Source organism: Caretta caretta, chromosome 2 (assembly GCF_965140235.1).
Source record: "Caretta caretta isolate rCarCar2 chromosome 2, rCarCar1.hap1, whole genome shotgun sequence".
Classification (NCBI taxonomy): Eukaryota; Metazoa; Chordata; order Testudines; family Cheloniidae; genus Caretta; species Caretta caretta.
The window spans coordinates 177,499,197-177,522,926 of NC_134207.1; the positions used below are offsets into that span (position 1 = coordinate 177,499,197).

General features: G+C 40.0%; 1 protein-coding gene across 4 annotated transcripts in view; it reads right to left on the minus strand.

The window, feature by feature from the left end:
* The window catches only part of SUGCT (succinyl-CoA:glutarate-CoA transferase), a 494,323-nt gene that overhangs the window by 123,020 nt on the left and 347,573 nt on the right, over positions 1 to 23,730 (minus strand). Inside the window, exon 13 of one of the 4 annotated variants that reach the window (XM_048839165.2) lies at positions 10,235 to 10,451. The exons of 2 other annotated variants lie outside the window; for them this stretch is intronic. In XM_048839165.2, coding sequence (XP_048695122.1) covers positions 10,296 to 10,451 — 156 coding nt within the window. In that variant the 3' untranslated portion in view covers positions 10,235 to 10,295. Of the gene's footprint in view, positions 1 to 10,234; positions 10,452 to 17,234; positions 17,299 to 23,730 lie in introns of those variants that run through there. One more of the 4 variants, XM_048839167.2, reaches the window with a different exon arrangement.

Genomic DNA, 23,730 nt, shown 5'->3' on the forward strand with positions numbered 1-23,730 from the left:
AACATTCAAAAACCAGTAGGAGAACATTTCAACCTCTGTGACCACTCAGTAAAAGATTTAAGGGTGGCAATTTTGCAACAGAAAAGCTTCAAAAACAGACTCCAGCGAGAAACTGCTGAGCTTGAATTAATATGCAAACTAGATACCATTAATTTGGGTTTGAATGGAGACTGGGAGTAGCTGGGTCATTACACATATTGAATCTATTTCTTTAAATTAAGTATCCTCACACCTTCTTGTCAACTATCTAAATGGGCCATCTTGATTATCACTACAAAAGTTTTTTCTCCTGCTGATAATAGCTTATCTTAACTAATTAGCCTCTCACAGTTTGTATGGTAACTTCCAACTTATCTGTATATATATATCTTACTATATGTTCCATTCTATGCATCCGATGAAGGGAGCTGTAGCTCATGAAAGCTTATGCTCTAATAAATTTGTTAGTCTCTAAGGTGCCACAAGTACTACTGTCCTTTTTTCCTCCCAATGTCACCTAGTCTCTTCCCTTCTTTGTCAGATGGAGTAGAGTGTAGTGGGACAGATTTTGATGTTTGTAAAGTCACTTCTACCACTAAAGAATTTAGAGATGGATGGGTGTGGAACATGGCCATACCCTCTTGGGGAAATGGGTGCAATTTATCATCCTTCTTTGATAAGGGTTGAGGACATGAAGGATTATTCCAGATGGCTTTTGCTGGTTGGCTCAATACCTCCAATAATGGAAGCATAATCCTTTGTCTAGTTGCTGTTCCCAAAATATCAAACGTTGGGTGAGATGACTCCTCAACTGAAACTGAAGGAATATCTAGAGCGCTCACTGAGCAGTTCAATAACTCATGAAAAGCTGCAGAGTCTGGAACTGACTTAACCCCATCAGTTCTTCCTCTTCTAAAAAAAATTACTTCCATGCTATAGGAGACTTATCAGGGCTCACAGATTCTATCAGATTGGTGTCTGTCAGATCCGGAGTGTGAACTTGATCTACACACTCACTCGGAGAAGCCCCATACCCATACATCAGGAATTGCTGATAAGGAGTCAGGGATGGCCAATAAGGCCAATGCATCCACAGTGCTATCTGCCAATCTGGCCAAAACCCCATATTCAGATCCGAATGCATATATCTTTGTTCACATGGATCCGAGTCATACAGGTGTCTTTGCTCATAATACTCCTTCCACAGATCTGGACTCCAAATCAAATTCTTTCTCTGATCTGAAATCGCTCTCGCTTCCGATGGAACTAGAGACAAAAATACCCTTGGCTGAACAAGGGAAACTGGAGAAAAAAGTTCTTTTCTGGGAATCCAGAAGGTGTCCTTGGAGTTGGAGGAAAAGCAGAATCCCCCAATCACTCTACATGTCCTTTCCCTTCTGAAGACAGCCATATTTGAAACGATTGGAGTATGATTTCTCCTTGCTCCAATAACATAACTGACACCACACCTGATGGAGCTGAGGTCAGATCTAATCTATGAACCTGTGTCTGAACAATTATGTGCTGAGGTGCCGTACTATCAGTCACCGGTGTCGCAGCATGCCCTTGCTTCACTGGCTTATTTGGATCCGAGGGTAATGAATCCAAGGAAGATAATTTTGTCACCTTTCCACAAAGCAGAATATCAGTACTCAGTTCCTTAAATTTAGTTTGTATAACAGAATCCTTCACTCACAGATTGGCTCTCTTAAGAGAGCCTGACACTGTTGAGGGCTGACTACTGACAGCTTCCTGGGTAGATAAATCATTATCTAGAGGATTGGCTAGACACAGAGGCTGACACCTCAGAGGTTTTACTCTGTTTCTGGTCCTGGTCACCAGACCTCTTACAGTCCAACAAAGATGGCTTCTCTTTTTTACCCACAGAACTGCCCTGGATCAATGACGGTCTACGGATCATCTCAGGAGCCTGTTCCCTGCCAATTCCATATGGCTTCTTTCTTTGTTCTTGAGGTAAACATAGAGAAAACTGAGCACTTGGAGGGTGAGTACCCTTCCCCTAATCATGACAGGCACAGAAAATATGTGTCAAATACTGGGAATAGTGCTGGACAAGATACACATCTTTTAAAACCAGGTTTCTTTTTTTGTTCCATTAAAACAAAATTCGACATTGGTGAGGCCTCATCTGGAGTACTGTGTCCAGTTTTGGGCCCCACACTTCAAGAAGGATGTGGATAAATTGGAGAGAGTCCAGCGAAGGGCAACAAAAATGATTAGGGGGCTGGAACACATGAGTTATGAGGAGAGGCTGAGGGAGCTGGGATTGTTTAGCCTGCAGAAGAGAAGAATGAGGGGGGATTTGATAGCTGCTTTCAACTACTTGAAAGGGGGTTCCAAAGAGGATGGCTCTAGACTGTTCTCAATGGTATCAGATGACAGAACGAGGAGTAATGGTCTCAAGCTGCAGTGGGGGAGGTTTAGATTGGATATTAGGAAAAACTTTTTCACTAAGAGGGTGGTGAAACACTGGAATGCATTACCTAGGGAGGTGGTAGAATCTCCTTCCTTAGAGGTTTTTAAGGTCAGGCTTGACAAAGCCCTGGCTGGGATGATTTAACTGGGAATTGGTCCTGCTTTGAGCAGGGGGTTGGACTAGATGACCTTCTGGGGTCCCTTCCAACCCTTATATTCTATGATTCTATGATTCTATGAAAACTAACTATACTATTACTAACTATAATACTAAACTATCTATAACTACAACTACTAACAATTATGATTTTAAACTATGTAACTAATCACAGAGCCAACAGGATTCTTGAGCTCCTCACAAAATGTTTAGCTGGTCATGGTTAGAAGAAACTGAAGGGAGAGGAGAACCATGCCCCTTTTATACCCTCACATTGACTATTTAATGATCTCTGAGGAGAGGGGTGAGGGAGGAGCGTGATCACTCTTACGACTACTGCTAGTTGAAGCTCTACTGTTCAGGCTGCACTGGTCTGGAACATCCCATGAATGGGAAAATGCGAAGTCCCACTTGAAGAACTGATCAGTTTGGTCTATAGTTTAGCACTCTTTGATTCTTCTCACACATTAAGTTTCACATAACAGCACCCACCATAATGTTATCATCTCTGGTTGGGTAGGAAACTCCATCCCATCCTGGCAGACAATGACCTTACGTCAGTTAGTCACACTTTCATCACTTTTTGACCAGACTACAGCAATGCAATATACTTGGGCATGAAGCCTTCAGCACTGGAGGATCTCCACCTAGAACCGTATGCTGCAGCATGTCTCCTCAGCAACAAAGACTACAGCGAGCACATCATCATACCTGTCCTCTGCTCCCTACACTGAGCTTCCCATAGAATTTTGAATCAGGTATAAGGTCTTGGTCCTTTTCTTCAAGGCACTCAATGATCTGGGCCTAGGGTATCTAAAAGGCCACCTAAAGGTCCAGGATGAAGACCATGGTCAACAACTTTGATCCTCTGGCACAATGGAACTCTCAACACAAGAGTAAAGCTCATCTGTGCAGGAGACAGGACTTCTTGGAAACTGGTCCAAGACTGGGGAATGCACTCCCCCAGGAACTCAGGGTCATCAAATCTCACCACTTTCTGCTCCAAGTGCAGATTCATTTCTTTGATATTGTCCTTTTTAACATGAATACATAGCACTACATTTATAAAATCCCCCAAACCTAAACCCTATCAAAACACTCCACTGCACATGGTTCTCCCCCTAAGGAGAGGAGGAGAGAACAAAGAATAAGTGACAGATGTTAGTCACATTGCTTATAGCACTGTAAGAAGGTGCTCAGATACTGTGGTAATGAGTGTGGAATAAGAGCCTACATAAAACAGAACAGAACACAAGGGGTAGCAGTTCTAGTTTCCCCATACTACAATGTGTCCTGTCTCACTTATGATAAATGAATCAAAATGCACTTTTTAAAAAAAATCTGCATTCCAGCTCTAGCTCAGGAAGATCCCAGAGATATTTCCTAGAAGGGAAGCATTGTGTGTTTGTCAGGTGGGTTTGGATCTCATGACCTGCACACCTTTGAACTCTTAACTTATTCTGCACAATCTCTTGTAAATGTTTATTTTTAGTTATTTGCAACTGTATCTTTATATCACCACCTAAAATCAAGAGTCAGGTAGCACATTAGTTTGTTCTTGTTTACAAAAAAAATAGTAATGAAGGTGGCCCATACATAAATAAATATACGAGCTCCACAGTGTAAACTGCTAAATGATCAATTTGAAAATTTGCTGGCAAAGTCCAGAAAGCCTGGGATATCCTATATGGAATTTAGAGAGAGACAATGATACATGCAAAGCTTCATTAATGAATGTTAAAACTATTTTAGTAGAGTGGAATCAAAAGAGACATCCTTTAAGATCTTATAGCAACATTACACTACCCAAACATTAAATGTACACATGTTAATAGGGCTGATGTATTACATACAATATATTTGGACAGAGTTGTAAGCTAACATCATTTCTGGTGGACGTGTCCTTCTATCAGATCGCACTGGAAAGAGTTATGCACAAATCCCACCAGTATTATTAATATTAGGGGGGAGTTGGCAGGAGGGGTTTAAATATTCAATGTGTGTGTCTGTTGGGAGATCTTACACCACTACGGAATGTTTCAGGTGAACTTCCCAAATGCTTAAACTTAGCCCTCTTCTGCAGTATGCAAATATATCCTGCTCTGCTGGGTTGGATAGATGCCCTTCTTTGCTCACACTGTGGAGCCCGTATCTAACTAAAACTCTGATAATGGAAAAGGTGACTGCTACGAATAAAGGCCACATACTGGATTTTTACAACATCTGGAGACCCCTCCTGAGAACAATACCTGACAGAGGAGGCTATAGTGCAGAGTCTGGGCTACATGAACTTGTGTGGGAATTTGTGAAATGCTGGATAATATATTTTACAGAAACAGATGTAAGGATACTGACTGATTTAATTTGTCAGAGCTGTGCAAGTCCTTCAGGGGGTCTAGAAGCAGGTACGGGATGGGTTTATGTGAGGTTGTTTGTTTGCAGTTCTTTGCAAGGAATGAAATTATTTTAATTAGACACACTCTCTTGATCAACTACCATGCACCTCAGTTAGAGACAGAAAGAGTAAATACTCAGGATATATGGACTAAGAATACAGGGAGGTGAGACAGTACTTCAGTTGTTTTATCAAGAAGACTGAAATTCATGACCAATAAGAACATGTAGAGCTATGTGTGCAGAGATTAGGGTAATAAAAACTCATGCTTCACCCCATGCCTCCCAACGGAAGGCATTGCACAACCAGCACATATATACACGCACAGGCATTCTTTTGTGATGGAAGGGAAGGGTGACCAGGAGAAAAAGGGGAGTGAAGAGGAAGTTTAAGCTGTTGCTGACATTAGCTGAAGGGAGGGAGAGTGAAAATGATTTGGGGAATAATTTACTTTGGAATAGGAACAAGGCTTGCAATATTAGGCTAAATGTACAGGATGTGTGAGAGAGGCTGCCCAGAGGACTGGACCATACACCACAGCAATGTATATGCACCTCAGAGGTTTTATTTAGCCCAGTGCAATGAGTGCCCAACCCTATACTCCACTGATGAAGAACGCCAGTGAATACATGCACCTGTGATGTGAGTATAGCAGCAGAGCTCTGTGTAGCTCAAAAGCTTGTCTCTTTCACCAACAGAAGTTGTTCCAATGAAAAGATAATACTTCACTCACCCCGTCTTGCTAATATCCTGGGACCAACATGGCTGCAACACTGCAAATAGCAACAGTAAAGGCAGAGTTACACTGTCCTTCCACCTGAAGGCCCAGCCAGGATCCTTTCCTAAAGCATTCCCAAATGTGACCTGTGCAGGCGTGAAGATAAGTACATAAAAGCTTAATAAAAAAAAATATTGTGTGGAAGTAGCAACAGCTGCTTACCACAGATGCTTCAGATAATAAAGTGAGTTAGCATGACAATAGATCAAATTAAAGTGATGTGATGTGTAATATATAAAATTAAAGTGATGGGAACCAACTAGAAAATTAAGCTCTCTCTCCCACTTACAAGTAAATGACTTTCCTGGCACAGATGAATACAATGGTTGATCACTTATATAAGAGTTAGAGATGGGCTGTGACAAGGTGGTCACATCCCATAAAAAATACAGTGTTTTATACACCTTCCAATTTGCACCTTCTCAATTGTGACTCTCAAACTACAGTAATACTTTTCTTTTTCTTCTTTAAATAATTCTCACCCTGTTTAGGACTACACGACTGCTATCGTATAAAGACCTATAATAAAACCTCTGCATTAACAAACAAATTAAAAAGTATATTGGAATTGGAAAAGGTTCAGAAAAGGGCAACAAAAATTATTAGGGGTATGGAACAGCTTTTGTATGAGGAGAGATTAGTAAAACTGGACTTTTCAGCTTGGAAAAGAGACGACTAAGGGGGGCTATGATAGAGGTCTATAAAATGATGACTGGTGTGGAGAAAATAAATAAGGAAGCACTATTTACTCCTTCTCATAACACAAGAACTAGGGATCACCAAATGAAATTAATAGGCAGCAGGTTTAAAACAAACAAAAGGAAGTATTTCTTCACACAATGCACAGTCAACCTGTGGAACTCTTTGCCACAGGATGTTGTGAAGGCCAAGACTGTAACAGGGTTCAAAAAAGAACTAGATAAGTTCATGGAGGATACGTCCATCAATAGTTATTAGCCAGGATGGGTAGGGATGGTGTCCTAGCCTCTGTTTGCCAGAAGCTGGGAATGGGTGACAGGGGATGGATCACTTAATGCTTACCTGTTCTGTTCATTCCCTCTGAAGCACCTGGCATTGACCACTGTCAAAAGACAGGATATTGGGCTAAATGGACCTTTGATCTGACCCAGTATGCTCATTCTTACGTTTAAATTACACATAAGAGCAGACAGCAAACCAACCTCTCCAGATATATAAAAATTTCAACAGTGGAAAAACCTATAACAAACAAGGAAAGGGGAAATTCAGTTCAAATAAGCACAGAAAAATTGGAATCCTCATCTGAGCTATCCGAACTTATGGAAGCCACAAGACCCAGCCACAGAAACGTCCTATTTACCCCTACATAATACTGAGCCTTGGGGCTGACAAAGCATTTGTTTACTTTTGTATCTTGGTAACATAGAACTCTACCCATCTTTGGCCCCCATCTATCCATATTGTCTCCAATCTCCACAATCCAAGTGGCTATAAACAATTTTTTCTGTCCAAAACATTATTCTTTAGAATGCTAACAGATTAATAAGAGATGAATGGATGCAGCTCAGCACCTTGTCTGATCAAATGTCACCTTTTGTGGTGTTTGGCAGTTCTCTTTTCCTTAAGGACACAAGAGGCGACCGTCTTGATCAGACAAGAGGCACCCATGTGCGCATGTTGGCACATAAACACAGACACTCGCAATTTTCAGTTATATAAGTTAGCCAAAAACTGGTTTATTTCCTTCTGGGAGAATGTGTAACTCAAGCCTTTCTGTGTTTGTGATGTTACATTTGGCTGAACACCATTAATTTGAATGATTGTACATGTTACATGTTGGGTGATTAAACATTTTCATGTCAAAGAGGGTGTCTCGTTAATGCTGTGTGGAGGGCTTCTTTCTTCCTGCTGAAACTTGATCTTGACTAACCCTTCAAATGAGTAAGGCGCACTTCGTATATGAACGTCTGGGCAAAGTGAGGATGTCTCATGTCTCACAGACTGCATCCAGTGAGTTATTAGCCTATTTATGGCTCAAGTGTGATTTCCCATCTGGTATTTATGGGAAAACGTGTTTTTGAAGAACTAACAGCATTCTTAGGTCAGAATGTAACTGCACAAGATTACCATTGCCCTCCAAAAGGTAACACAGTTATACAAATACTTGAGGAACTTAAAAAGGTGTGACTTAACTAAAAATGGGAGGTTTTAACGCAACACTGCAGTTATTCACATAGGGCCTGATACGGAGCCCATGGTATTCTGTGGCCCTACTGTTTTCATATCACTAAGTGATAAGGGGGAGCAAGCCTGCCACACAGCAAAGACTATGGTCGGGGTAGCGGACCACTGTGCTTCATGTCACAGTTGAATAGATAAGTCAAGAAGATGGAATGGAGCCAATGGTTTATGGGTCTGATCCAAAGCCCGTTGAACTCAATGAAAAGAGAACTAGAAGGGGATCATTAGAGCTGACCACATAACAACAATTCCGAATTTATGTTTGTTCTGCATAGGAACAAAACAAAATCTTTTTGAATGCTTTTGTGAAAATGAAATTGTGTTCAAATGTCCATTTTTGGATCAAAACCCGAGCTTTTTCATTCAGTTTGGTGTTTGCCTGTATGACTCTGTTGCCTGGTGGTTAGGACACTGGCTGGGGCAGACACGAGATCGAGTTCCTGCTTTGCCTGATTCAGAGCAATGTTTTTCATCCCAGATCACTATGAACCTGGAGAGTAGACACTAGAACCTGGGTCACTCATATCCCTAGCCACCAGACTGTACAGTATAAGAGACATTCCTCCCCCACCTCCAAATGAAAACGGACTCAAAAGCAGTACATTCTGATAAGACAATAAAACATTCCAACACACTGTTATCTCCAACAGAAATAATTCTGCATGATACGCCCTCTAAATATGAAAGGATGCTCAGAAATGATGTGTTGCTGACAGCAAGTTATCCTATAGCTGGAATTTACCCTAGCATTTTCTGCAGTAGTGAAGTCAGAACTGGGAGCGGAGTTATTCAAAACTGTGGGCAAAATTGTTACTAAACTCAAAACCAGTATTGGAGGCCTCAGTGCTAAATGGAATGCTACAATGCAAAATAGGGTATCCTAATTTCGGTGCCCCAATTTCAAATTGGTTGTATAATGTGGACTAGACAAGAAGAATGGTATAATATTTGGTTGAACTTCTCTAAAGAAGGTTCTAAACATGTTCTACATATGCAAAGAACTAACTAGTCTACACCTGCAACAGGATTCTTGCAGGAACCATATTACATAGAAAAAAATTATCACTGGTTTGCGATTCACTAAGCCACCCGGTTGATTCCCCTGAACCATTCTAAGTATCTTGAACAAAATTTACTGGCTGGCACAGTCCCTTGCATCAAGACTGGCAGTGTTGATTTTGTATATGCTACACCACTGATACTGTAATTGTCTGAACTACTGAATTAATGAAAAAATAGAAGTTTGAAAATAAAAATCTTATATGCAAGAGATACTCTTGGCAAAACAATGAGGGCTCACATGAACAGCAGGGGTGAATGCTGATAGCCTGTTCTAATAAAATGATTTATAATACATATAAAAAGAGCACTGCATCAATAAAAAATAAGTTAGCTAAATAAGCAAAAGTCCCATGAAACCTGTGATGTGCACAGACAGACAATTTTATAATCCTGTGTAGAACTAACTATTGTGAAGTCTACTTTTGGCATGTTCTGAAAATCTTTATTGAGCTCTATGCTCAACTGTACCATAGGCAAATGTCTCAAACGTTTTCCTGAATGGAATCTTTAATTTTTCAGTTGTACCTATATATGTATGTGCAAGAAACCAGAATGGAAAAAAGAGAGACAGTGTTATAAAACAACAATCATAAAGACAGCCAAAGGGGAGTTATTCCACTGAGTTAATCAGCCAGGCTTTCATGCCAAGCTACACATGTTTCTGGTCTCTCCCAGTCACTCAACAGCAAGGGATCAAATATTATGGTTCTTTTTCATAGCTATCCCAAACAAGCAAAAGCATAAATCCAAATAAAAAAGGTAAAATAAAATTTAAAAATTGGAACTCTCAGGTTGTATGGTGACCATATGCATCAATTCTCAAAAACACAAAGCAAAATATTCATTTCCTTTTTCTGTTGGAATACTTTCGATTTCTGACATGAGGAACTGTTCCCAGTAAGTGGTAATTTACAGTGACTTTTTATTGCTTAATGTGGAAAATCCAGAGGGGTAAAATATGGGAGTGTAAAGATATTATTCCCAACAATTTGTACAGTTAATCCTAAAAATTTGAAAGGTCTGTTTTTTGGGTTTTTTTTTTTACAATTAAACAAAGAATGCCATATGGAGTGTTGGGTGCAACATCACCACCACCACAGCTAATATATGAAAAAAAATAACCTCCTGCCTCATGGATGAGCCTTAGTAATTACGGCTTTCAGAGAACAGAAACAGTGTCTTTGTGATGGCACAAGGGAATGGGATGTTTTGTCACAGAAGGATTAAATCTTTATTAAAAACCAAAAGGCTGGGCCAATAAGATTTTTTTAAGAAAGCTTTTCCACTGAGATTCCCAAGCAACATCTTTTCCTTTCTTCCCTCAGACTTTGCGTAGAAGCGAAACTTTTCTTCTGCATGACAGCAGAGTTCTTGGAAAAACCATATAATTCTTCTTTCACTGGGAAATCTGTGTTTCCATCTGACTAGAGACATAAAGCAGATATAAGGAATTAAGTATTCATCCAACTACCCCAATCTTCCCTCCCCTCAGACCGACCTAAGTTTTTTGGGTACACCATTTGCCATTCAGTGCACATCTGAGGCTTCAGCTCCAACAACGAAGCCTATGCTAGATGTAGCTGGATTTTCAATCATTCGGTATGCTGAAAATGAATAAAAACAAGAAAAAAACTCTGTATGGAATGATGGAATATGTATTAAGGTAGTTCATGGCCTTCACCAAATGTCCCACTTACAATGAGTTTTAAAGAAAACTTGAATTTGGGTCTCAGCACCATGGAATAAAAACAGCTTATTTTTTCCCCTCCCGGTTGCCAAATATGAATAAAGCAGATATTATGTAAAAATCATATTTCAGCTCTACTGCTCTTCATGCTGACCCTTTAATGAATCCCTCTTTCAAAGAATATTTGTCCCAAATACTACATCACATATATCTGGTTTGTTTAGTAGTTTTGTTCTAAAACACTAACCTCAGGTTTGTTTGGTTTTCTTCTTTACATAATTATAACACTGATTTCACCCCAAATAATCCAGTTTAGTTTTTAATTTACTTAAATCAGACAATTTATCTCTCACATGTAAAAGACTGATCATATTTTATTTGGTGAAACGATCCATTTCATCTGGATCAGAAATCCCAGCAGAGGAGTGAGTGCATCTGTTGAAAAGAAATCATCTTCCTTCTATACTAGAAATCATTTATATTATCTGTCTGCACTGCCAATCTAAAGGTCTAAAATGATCACACGCTGCTTGCACCAGGTCTGCATAATGAGGACATTTTTTCATAATTAGGAAAGTTATCATTTAAGGTCAGTAAGCAGCTAATGAAAGGGGAGCTTTTTATTCCCTTTGCAAACTGTATGCCAGCACTGTGAACAAAAATAGATTACTTTTGTTACTTGATTTACTTCTCAAAAGGAGAGGACAGATGTCAAATATGCAAAGCATGTCGGTAAAGGGCTAGTTTCAGGCCCCATCAATTTTTCAACGAATACAGCGAAGGATTTTGGGGGCTTCCCTCCCTTACCCCCTTTTTTTCCTATTTCTGAGCAGGCAAATGGGGTATTCCTCTGAGTAAGAGGCCCAACCCCAGTTGTCACATTGTCTACTTAACCCTGTAGCCCTATTTATTTTTAAAGAACTGATTCAAAGAAAACTTTTTTTGGTTTTGCTATGTTCTGATGTCATTTTACAGCTTTGTTTTATTGTTGTACTGCATTGGCTGACATCTTGTGCATGGTGCCAGCAGTCTAATTAAGAAGCAATCTTTTTTCACTTTCTTCTTTATAAAGAAAGAGCATTCAGAGCTTTTGGCCTCTTCCAGAAACCCACTACACTACAACAGTCCTTGCATTTTATACCTCTGATACATGAGAAAATACTTGCAACTGTACTGACCCTTCCAACAAACAAAAGGAGTGCAAAAGGTCTTATGTAACATTAGCAGCAATAGGAAGAGCAGTACTTTTTAGTGGGCCAAAAATTTATAATACACAATTCTTTTAGACAGAACATGTCCCTTTCTCATGTGATGACAAGACTTGTCAGAATTAGATACCATTTGACAACGTAAATTAGCAATTTTTAGAACAAGTCAAAAAACTAGATCTACTCACACTGCCAACTAGCTACCTATGTGGAGGAATAACTTCGTATTTCTTTTACTTCTGCTTTATTGAAGTTGAAGGTAGACTACAGTCTAGTGCATGAAAGACCTTTACAATTATTGCAAATGAGAGGCACTTAGGTACTAAAAAGACACTGGCTGATTGCCAACATCTTGCTACTTGCCAATAACAGACATGGGACTCTAGTACTGTCACCACACCATATGATAATCCAGTTTAATGCCTGTGCTTAGCCCTATTCTAGGTGTGTGTCACTCCAGGAAGTATGAACTTCCAAGGTAAGGTCAGAAAGTGACCTGAGTTTGTCATTACTCTCACTGGTAACTATAATGTTTTACTTATACAGGATTATTTGCACTAAGCATGCTATATTTTATGTATTCTATGAAAGATCAACATGTCATGACCATTAATGATTAAGTACATTACTGTGCATCTCATAAAAAACCAAAAAGCGTCCACCATCTTTAAAAGCCTCTTAGAAGGACACGTTTGGGATCTGGGTGTATAAGAATTTCTTCATGTGTACCATGGTAGACAGTTTGAAGATGAAAAAATTGAGGAACTGCACTCTCTTTTGGGGGTGAAGAAAATGCTACACTCCCCTTATCAACTGTTTCCATGAAAGTAGGATAGCATGCTTTAATGGGTCTCTGAAAATCAATGAGGAGCATGTTTCCTAAGAGAGCCATCTCAGCCAGTTTTAATTTGAGACAATACTAACAACATACAGTGGAAAGTCCCAAAGCCCATTTGCCTCCTATTGTCCTGCATCAACTACAGTTTCATACATTTAAATTACAAAATAATCCAAAATATTTTACTTCTTTGGGGGCAAGGACCATCTTTTTGTTTGGTGTTTGTACAGAGCCTAGCACAATAAATAAATAATTACTACTACCACTACCACTACTACAGGATCACTGGGACAGATTTCTGCTCTGTCAAGAAGTTGATTAGATCTAGCTACAATACAACCTCATAATACACATATACACTTCTAAAAGGGGTCTCTATACAGCCCTGATGGTGACCAGTGAGGTCTTATATCAATTTAGAGACTACCATAAAAAAGAGGACCCTCCACCACGACTGCCAATCTAGTGGAGAACCACAAATGATAGAAGACCTAGTTCCTCTCTGTCCCAAAATCCACAAGACACTAGAACTTTCTAAGATAGCCAGACTATATCAAAGCTGGCCCCAGTGGATCTCCTTCCCCCTCTCTCCTCCAATATTATTAGGTAACCTAATCCCATTGTCTAAATCCAGAACTGGTGTTCATGGGTAAAACTCTATTGAAGTCACTGGTGTTGCACCCGCTTACATGAAGTCTGAATTTTTTCAGGTCAGCCACATTGAAGTAATAGATAATTTTCCATGAAGTCCTGGAGTGAAATCCAGGTTCCACTGAAATCAATGACACAACTCCCACTGACTTCAATAAAGCCAGGACTTCACCCTGGTATCCAGAATTTGCTGCACTTTCAATGAATAGTAGTGGGAGTGCTGCACCTATTATCTAATGTCTCCCACTCATGAGGCTCTAGAGGGCAGCAGCTTGTAGGCAACTACATCCCCACTGAATGAGTGTACTGTTCTGTTACAGAACATCCCAGATGGCAGGATGAATCAAACAGCAGAATGAACACCACACGGACCGAGAGAACTATCCTATTATATTTCAGTCTGAAGGACTATTGTAATCTTAGTTTACAACAAGCAAGAATATTTCCTTTTCTCCTTATGTTATTAATGCTGGACAGTAATAATGTTAAATGTTCAAACAGGCATGTTTTGCACAATCATACTTGCTTAGACAGGAATTGTCTAGAGTCTTGCATAAGTATATAGGAAAAAGAACAGGTTGGTCACTGTAGGCTGAAAAGGGGCAGGACAGTTGTGAACACAGTGTTGGAGACAGCTTCAGTTTCATTTCTTGAATGCTGCAGTCCAGTCAATGAGTGTCTGTATATAGCCTTACTATTGTCCGTAAATGCTGATTATCCTTATCTGAGGGCTGCTTCATGAGGAGTATGTGCTGCAACTTCCATCAATCAAAGGAAACAGTCAAGAGAGAGTCTGCACTTCAGCAACTATAGTGACTCTTAATCTGTTCCATACCAGGATCTGCCTCCTCCTTTCTCACTGGGATCTAGCCAGCTCATGTGGCAATATGGGAAAGGCAAAGTGACTGTGTACTGGAAGGGTCATAACCCTCAGCCGAGGAGAGCCTACTGCACTCAGAAAGGTCAAACTGCCATTGTTTTACAAAACCAGGACAATGCATTAAATAAAGTACATTTAAAAGTATCAAAATATTTTCATTATGCTAAAGGCATTTTCACTCAGTTAATGGGGGATTAGGTGGCACAATTAGGCTAACGTACTACTTCTCCATGGGCAGAGACCTGGGCTCAAGTCTGAACTCAGGAAAGAAGCAAAAACAAATGTTACGGTTTCATTCTATCCCTAGTAGATATGTATCTGTATCACAAAGCCATCACGTAGCTTGATACTATTTCATACCACTGTCAGCTTGTGCTCATAGATTTGACCCATGAGTTGCACAGAGTAGGTGTTATAGAGGTTCACTGGTAGAGTTGCATGGGAAATTTGGCACAGAGACTGCCAACTCCATAACTGGCTCTGCTCAGCACTATCGTCAGCCCTTGTTTGTCATGAATGTGACATACCCCGTTTGGCCTTTTTAAAAATTTTTATTTTTTTTTAAAGAGGGCAGTATTTTATAACCACCTATATTTTGTATTTATTAGGTGGCATTCTAACCTTTGTACCTGCACACAATCATGGAAATATAGCTTTGGAAGGGATCTCAAGAGGTCATCTACTCCAGATCCCCAGACCAAAAAAGCATTTGCCATTCAAGCCTCCATCTGATTTTTGCAAATGGCCCCTATTGTTTGGGGTTTTTTTGTAATAACAGGAAGAACTGAAACCTCATATCCAAACACCTCCAAAACTCTGGAGTGTCTGAAACCAGGATCTAGATATAAATTTTGCAGCTTAAAGCCATTTCCAATTAACAAATTTTATGAATCACTGACAGTTTCTGCTCCGAAAAAACAGCCTATTACCTTTTGATGGTAGCACATGCCCTCAATATTTCAAGGTAAAGGTATTGGACAATATTTTAAACCTTTTTCCTATCTATGTTTTGTGAGTGCAATATCTTCTCTAAACATTTGGTCTGCATATGGAGCGACCTGAGAGTTAATACTGGCTAAAGTGCATCAGACAGGCCTTTAAGTAACACACACAGATGAAGGAGCCAAGGCAAGGACATAAGAAAACTTAAAAACCCTCCTTTTCTTTCTCCATATTCCTCTGGACAATCTGCAATTTCTGCCTATGTTAAGTTAATATTTAATTTAAGGTACACTGAATATTTTGCAGTTATTACATAAATATAACTACTCCTGAACAATACTCTAAAAACCTTCTTACCTCCCCAGTCTAATCAGGTAAATGCAGCTAATTAATGCCAAGCCTTTCAAAAGTAACTAGTGTTTCAGGGTTCCTTCATTTTAAAAGGGCCTTATTTTCAGAGAATAGGTACTCAGCATTCACAGCAGTCAAGTTTCAGTTGAGGTACCAAGTGCTTACTATTAGTTCATTATCATTCATCATGCTTTATATTACATCATACTCTCCTCATACATACGGCAATTTCCTATCCTTTTCTTCCATGTGGACTGTGATTTTTTAAAAACTTGGTAATCCCCAAGAGTTGTGTATGTATTCTGCATGAAGTAGCTAAAATTCAGGGCTGAAGGGGTTAGGAATGGAGCCAAGGTTGTTAGGGTTAGATTTTATCTATGGCATATGTGAAAAGAGGGCATTTATTAATTGCACACATATTTCCCCCTGAAAAAAGTACCCAAAACACCTGAGAACCAGCTAATAACAATGCACAAAGCTTCTGTAAGTGGCCTACATTTTTAATGAATAATTTTTTGGAGACTGCAGTGGCCAGATGATTGTCTTGCTCTGGGGAACAGGGCTGGATTACCCCGACCTTTGCTAACTTCCTAGCCATCTATGAATCCAATTCACAACTGCATTTCTTGTTTTTCAAAACTCTCCAAGAATTCACTCCACCCTATCTCCCTGACCTCATATTCACCTACTTCCCCACTCACTCACTCAGCTTCTCCAGTCTTGGCCTCCTCTCTATCTTCTCCCTATGGCCTTTCACAGTTGGGTATCTCTCTTTTGCTCCATCCATCTGGAATGCTCCCCTGAACCACTGAGTCACTTCCTTTTTAAATCTCACCTTAAAGCCTTCCTTTTCTCTTCAACTCATGACTGAAACATTTTGTGATTCTGTGCATTTAGGATATGATATAAATAACATTAATTGTATAACTGTCCATCAAGATTTGTAGTAAAGTACAACATACAAATATGGGATGTAAAAAGTCACAGGCAACTTTTGCAATCACATATCACATGATAAATGTGAGACTTAATCTTAAATAGGATCATAAATGCATATAGAGCATAGAAACTCACTGTCAAAGCTAAGTAGTTTTCTCTACCTTAGAAGATACTATGAAGACCACAAAAATTAGGGCTGGTTATTTTTTTTGGAGCGGGGAGGGGGATACAGAAAGATGCTTTTAAATTCAAAAAGGAGCTCTCAACACACACACACACACATATGTATATAAAGACTACCTTAGATTCAGTGGAATCTGCATTTAAAAACTTTATTGTATGTTTTGGTGGGGGGTGGGATTTTTTAAATTTGTAGTTAGCTGTCAAAGAACAAAATGCCATTTGTGTTTGGAAAGAATGTGTTACTTACAGAGAGTGACTCCTTAAGAAAGAAGCTTTCATCACAGGATATATTCTGTGGAAACATACAGCTTACCTTGTAGCCTGAGCTCGATTACTGCAACTTGATTCCTGTCTTGACACTCAGCTTTCAGCAAAAATTGCCTATTACTACCCGGCAAGCAAAAAACAACACCCAAGCCCTTCAAAAGAAATTTGCAACTATTTTTAATTCACATTGATTTAAAGAATTATAGGACAAAAGCTGAGAAGTATTATTTTCCAGTCACACCACATCATGCAAATACTTACTTTAAATGATGGATCGATGTTATCATGCATTTGGGGACTTTTTACAGATCACACATAACAATACCTAAACATTTAAAAAGCAACAATCATCATGGTATCAAGGTGTGATGTGTCAGTTTCTAATAACTGTCCCTTGAATACAGAAGATCAACTAGAGAAAATTCCCATCCGCATAAATATCAGCATTTTCTACTGGGAGGCATTGTTGACATAAATTATCTGAATTTCCATTTAACCTGGATACATGGAATTGCACTGAGTGCAGTTGCTGGAGTAAATTATGTAATTCTCATTTTAAGCCACCTGGTTTCCTGAATCCTGAGAGCAATGAGCAGTGAGCAAAGTTTATGGGTCAAACCTTGGTCTCTCTTGTACTCTTGCAAAAGTTATTGAGCCAAATTCTCTCCTGCCAAGATCTGGTTGGAGCTGGAGAGATGGGGCTAGAATCTGGAAGCCAGATTCTGCGAGCTCACCTACACCAGGTTGAGAAATGTATCAGAGGGGTAGCCATGTTAGTCTGTATTCACAAAAACAATGAGGAGTCTGGTGGCACCTTAAAGATTTATTTGGGCATAAGCTTTCGTGGGTAAAAAACCCACTTCTTCAGATGCATGATGCAATTGCATCTGAAGAAGTGGGTTTTTTACCCACGAAAGCTTATGCCCAAATAAATCTGTTAGTCTTTAAGGTTAACAAATGGTGGAGCACAGCTACATTCCACCCTGACACACACCCTTCCTGCCTCCAAAATGAGACTGGGGATTGGCAGGTACTGGCAGATTCTGGCTGCTTTGAATTGCATGAGCACTGCAAAGGAGACAGTTTTGGGGGAAGAGAATCTGGTCATACTGGAGTCAGTTGTGTCTGCATGGATGGGTTTACTTGAGGCCAGCGGGTGGCCCTCACCGTATAGCGCAGGGGCAGGCAACCTATGGCACGCGTGCCAAAGGCAGCAAGCAAGCTGATTTTCAGCGGCACTCACACTGCCCGGGTCCTGGCCACCGGTCTGGGGGGCTCTGCATTTTAATTTAATTTTAAATGAAGCTTCTTAAACATTTTAAAAACCTTATTTACTTTACATACAACAATAGTTTAGTTATATATTAAAGACCTCTAGAAAGAGACCTTCTAAAAACGTTAAAATGTATTACTGGCACGCGAAGCCTTAAATTAGAGTGAATAAATGAAGACTCGACACATCACTTCTGAAAGGTTGCCGACCCCTGGATAGCGAGAACATACACAAGAATTGATGTTTTTTGTAGTTTGTCCTGAGTAATTGTAAAAGCCACACACAATGTAGTTACTATTTGTACTATGTCATTGCACTATCATGAACTTATAGCTTCCATTCTGAGAACTATATGAAGCACCCTTTCCTCCCTTGCCTTTAAAAACAAGGTATTTATACCCTGTTAATAAACATCTGACATAGCCATTCTCCTTTTTTCTGTTCTTAAAACATTGTAACCCCAATCTATCGTTTCCCTAAAGCCATAAACACACCTCCAGGTTGTTGTTTAACAAAACAAAACGACTGGTGGAATCACAAGAAAAGTAAATGATTTCAACCTTTTTATTCACTTTACAAAATTTCCCCAACACGAACCTGAGACGGTGCAGGTGCATACAAAATACTTCTGTTCCGACAAGAGCAGTGTATCTTCATAACCAGTAGTTCACCTAATGATGTGTGAACTAAATGCTAACTGGAATAAAATGAACAAGATATAACAAAGTCCCAGATGAGCGGCATGTGTAGAAGAGGGACTAAGCCATGCGAGAATAAAGAAGTCACAAGGCTGGCGGTCCATGGGAAATCACCATTCCCATTTTTCCTTCAACTTCTAGTGTTACAGGAGCAGGGTTTGCACATAAGCGGAATTTCCCGTTCACAGAGATGCATTAGGGGGTGTGCATCTTAGGAAGGGCAATGGGCGGTCACCACACTGACTATTGTGACTACAGGCATTCTGCCTACAGAGAACACATATAGGCAGAATGCCTCCAGGAGCATTGAGATGTAAATGCAAGAGCAGCAACTGTCAGACCCTTTTAAAGGGTACAGCTTGCCCGCCCCACAGAACCAGGCCACCAGCCTTTGGGGTGTCTAGTGCCACTGAAGGCCCTCCCACTCCCCTATCCATTCAAGCTGGAGGAACAAACCCTTGTGTAACTCCTCCAGCTTCAAAAATGGGGCAGAACTTGGCCCAGTAAGTAAAAAGTGCAGGATTCACAAGGGACTGGGCCCTGTATCTTCTCATCCCCTTTGGGCACCAGAATACAATCCTTAGCACTTATACAGCATGGCTCCATACAGCTTGATCAGCTAACTAGCCCACACAGCACCCTTTGGGATTGCTACAATAGTTACTATTATTATCCCCATTTTACAGACAAGGAACTGATACAGAGAAGCAAGTGACTTGGACAAGACTACACCATAACAACGGCAGGGCTGGGACTAGAATTTAGGAAGTCTGGTTCCCAGACTTGTTTACACAGAGTACAGTAGCTACTTGGAAAAGTTGAATTATCCAGTGCAGTGTATCCAAAATTATGCAGATAGGGCCAGAACAAGCCTCACATTTGTAGCTTCGTCAAATCTTAATGCCACGAAACCTGATTGTGTTGATTTTCTTTTGAAAAATATTTTTAAAAGCCACTTTATATAATAGAGTAGAATTGTCTGTTTCTATCAATTATGTTTAAAAAAAAAGAAGCTAATCCAAATCCTTTTATGTAACAGTCACTTTGTGGATAGCTCTAGTCTATCTTAGAATATGCCATGCATTTAGAGGGCACAGAAACCACAAGGATAAGAATGCCCATACTATGTCAGACTAAAGGTCTACCTAGCCCAATATCCTGTCTTCTGACAATGGGCAGTGCCAAGTGCTTCAGAGTACAGTGAACAGTACAGGTAATCATGGAGTGATCCATCTCGTCACCCATTCCCAGCTTCTGGCAAATAGCGGCTAGGGACACTATCCCTGCCTATTCTGGCTAATAGTCATTGATGGACCTATCCTCCATGAATTCATCTAGTTCTCTTTTGAACCCCGTTATATTTTTGACCTTCACAACATTCTCCGGCAAAGAGTTCCATGGGTTGACTGTTCTTTGTGTGAAGAAATACTTCTGAGATTTAAAGTTCCCAGGTATCTTTTTCCCCATGGCTTCAAGCTCCCTGTTTGAAGCTTCTGTAGCTGTCTCTGGATATTAAGTCTGTATCTTTACTCACTTCATGCTTCACCCAGCAAAGTAAAGTATCCCACTTACGGCATTCTGTACGAGTGACACCTGATGGTGCCAACAATACATGCAAGAAACACGAAGAAATAGACCTCAGCCTATTATAGGCCACATAGGTGGTGGTACATTTTAATTTATATGCCCTTTCCTCTTACCCAGCTTGATGCTGACTCTCTAACCTGGTGGGTCATTTTCAGACAAAAACTGTTTGTGAAGTTCATTATTTTGCTTATTGTGCAAGAAATAATTTAGATTTGCAATTAAAACGTTGAATGCATCCCAGGACTTGTGAAGTTGGTAACAACATTTCACTCTTGAGAAGCTGGGTTGTGACCTTTTAAGGGAACTTCAGCCAGAACTTTTACATCAAGTTAACACTACTGGGCAAAAAAACCCGAAGTAATTATTTTTGCAATAGCCATACAGTAATGTTTTCTCACTGAGTCACCCTAGAAACCTAAATTAATTTTCTGCATACTTGTTACTCTATGCCTTTGACTCTTAACTTTTTAAATCCATCTAAAAAATAACCAAAACCCTGGCAGACATGATACATTAACTCTTTGTTTTGCAAGATCCTCCACAACTTGCTTCAGAAATAAAAGTTTCTTGTTAAAGCTGAGATAAGGTGCAGTGGAAAGGGTGTGGGGAAGGGGGGAAGGGAGATGACATTTAAAAATGCTTTTTAAAACACCAGATGTTGCAGAACCAACAGAGTGGAACAATGTATTTGATTTATCAAAAGAAAATGGTTGTTTGTCTACATTTTTAAAAACTCATGGGATATTTTTAAGGCACTTAGTTGTGGTCTTTCTGTGTGTGAAGAACATAGCAAACGCCCTTATAGATTTGATATTTAAATGACATGCACGACAAGGGAATCGCTTGATGTGGTTCAGCATTTGCTCTTGTTACACTCTGTTCTGTCTATAAACATTCCAGCTGTGTGAATAATATAAAAACTATGTACAAGCCTTTTGCCATTCTTAGTGAATCTCTCTGGTGCATTTTTCAGTTCTATAAACTTGCCATGGACATATCACAAAGCAACAGTGAAAATGTACTATTGTATAGTTCCAATGGCAGATGTGGGCAGCTGATGAGAAGATTCTGCTTCCTAACCATACTAGCTTGTGCCTAGAATTTCAGCTTAAGAGAATTTAGCTGGAGGCCTGACAGTTATTTAAACTTTACCTCTCAGAGGTCTGAGGAGAATCATTTCTCATATTTTTGTCAATGGGAGAAAACCTCTTTCTCCACATATGCACGTGCATACACAGCCGTTCCCTCATATCAGTAAAGAAAATAATATATCCATTTAAAACCAATCCATTCTTGCAGGTTTTCAGAGCTGTGGCTGACATTTCATGGAAAACTAACAGATGTTTTGTTTGGAAACAATTCTGCTTACATATTATACCATTTCTATATTTCTGTAGGAGCATTCTGAAGTGGTTAGGAGACAAGAGTCAGGAATTCTGAGTTCTATGCCTGCTCTGACATTAACTCACTATGCACCCTTAAACATATATTTAATCTCTCTGTGCCTCAGTTTCCTCATCTGTAACTCATGGATAATAATAAATACTTAGCTATCCCAGGGGCATGTTGTGAATTTCAACTGTGAAATGTGACTATGCAAAAACTGCACCTTCTTACTCAACAGCTACTCATACATGAATTCATATGGACTAGGCACCACATGAGCCGTATTCTGAGGGTTTAATGGAGATGTAAGTGGTAGCATATGCTGTGCTTGTGTGGAGTAGTGAATTTCACCCCCTGAGGATATTGGCCACATGCGCTAACTTTAGTGGCAAAAATTAATTTTTCCTGATTTTGCTCCTATTAAGCGTACAGAACCAATAAGATAGTTAGATGAGGATTCCATTCCATCTTGTCCTCCTTCAACACATTTATTTATTATGTTTCAATCAGTCATCCCTATGCAACTACACTGGAACAAATGGGATTGCACGGCTATCAATGAGGACATAATCTGAAGGCAGTAGGAGACAATGAAATTTGAAGAAAATTGCGTTGCAGCAGTGCAAATGAGGGGTGTTAGCGGGACCTTTCTGACTAGTGACGGATCAGATGAAAAGAACCCAATTAGCTCTCAGAGCACAGGTTCAGTTATCAAGGAAACAACCCCACATACTTTTACTTCTAAAGTGAACACATTTGATTAGGAGTCGCTGAGGGAAGCAAACATGAAAGTTCCCAGTACCATTTTTACGATCACTTTTCAGAGTCCAACTGCACTTAACCATTTGTAAAATACTGGGAAATTCTGAGATCAAAGGGAATGCAGAAGGTATTATGATGCCCCTTCTTCGGTTTTTAGGCCATTTGCATGAAAACTATCTTCATTTCTTAAGAGATCATCTCCTGCCTATGCCCCCAAATGTTTGTGTTTGTAGCATAATCATTTCCATAGCAACTTATGAAAAATAAAAGGATTATGGAATAAGATGAGGATACAAGGAGCTGGTGAAAGATTAAGAAACACAAGATGCTGGGATTTTTGTAAACAAAAATCTCCTACCTTAATAATAACGAGGAAAAGAAAAGAAAGAGACACCATATGATGCATATACGAGTTGAATTTGTTTAAACTGAGGGGGCTGGTTTTCACTGGATGCCAGACTAGATAATGGATGCATTGGCCTGTGCTGGAGCTGCTCATGTGGCTATGCTCATGGATGCACTGTGCCACGTGGAACTTCCTCACCTGCAGAGGGAACAATCCTGCTGCACCATCCCCTTAAAAGGGTGCCCCATGTTCCCCCTTTGTACCCAGCCATTTCCACAGGCGGGTGTGGAGGGAAGTAGGGACACTATCTTCTCCTGTCACTTGTGGGGTGGCTCATGCCCTCGTGGATACCAGGAGTGAACTCCTGAGTGCTGAGACTGTAACTGCTTGGTCTCAGGTAAGCAGGTGGCTTTGGGTGCCACTCCCTGGCATACTCATACAGGTCTGATCAAGTTCTGATATTAAGGCTTTGATTCTCTGCTAAGAAAGAGCAGGGCATAGATGGTCTGTCATGGCATAGATGGTCTGTCATGCCCTCTTAATTCCCAGTCTCACTTATGCCCTGTCCCCCACATTCCACCTCCTTCCCCTCACACCAGGGCTTCCCCCACCATGCTCCAGCTCTTCAGCAGCTCTGCTGCTGGCAGCCTACTGAATCACAGAGGATAGAGTAGCTCGGTCAGGGGTCTCAAACTCAAATGACCA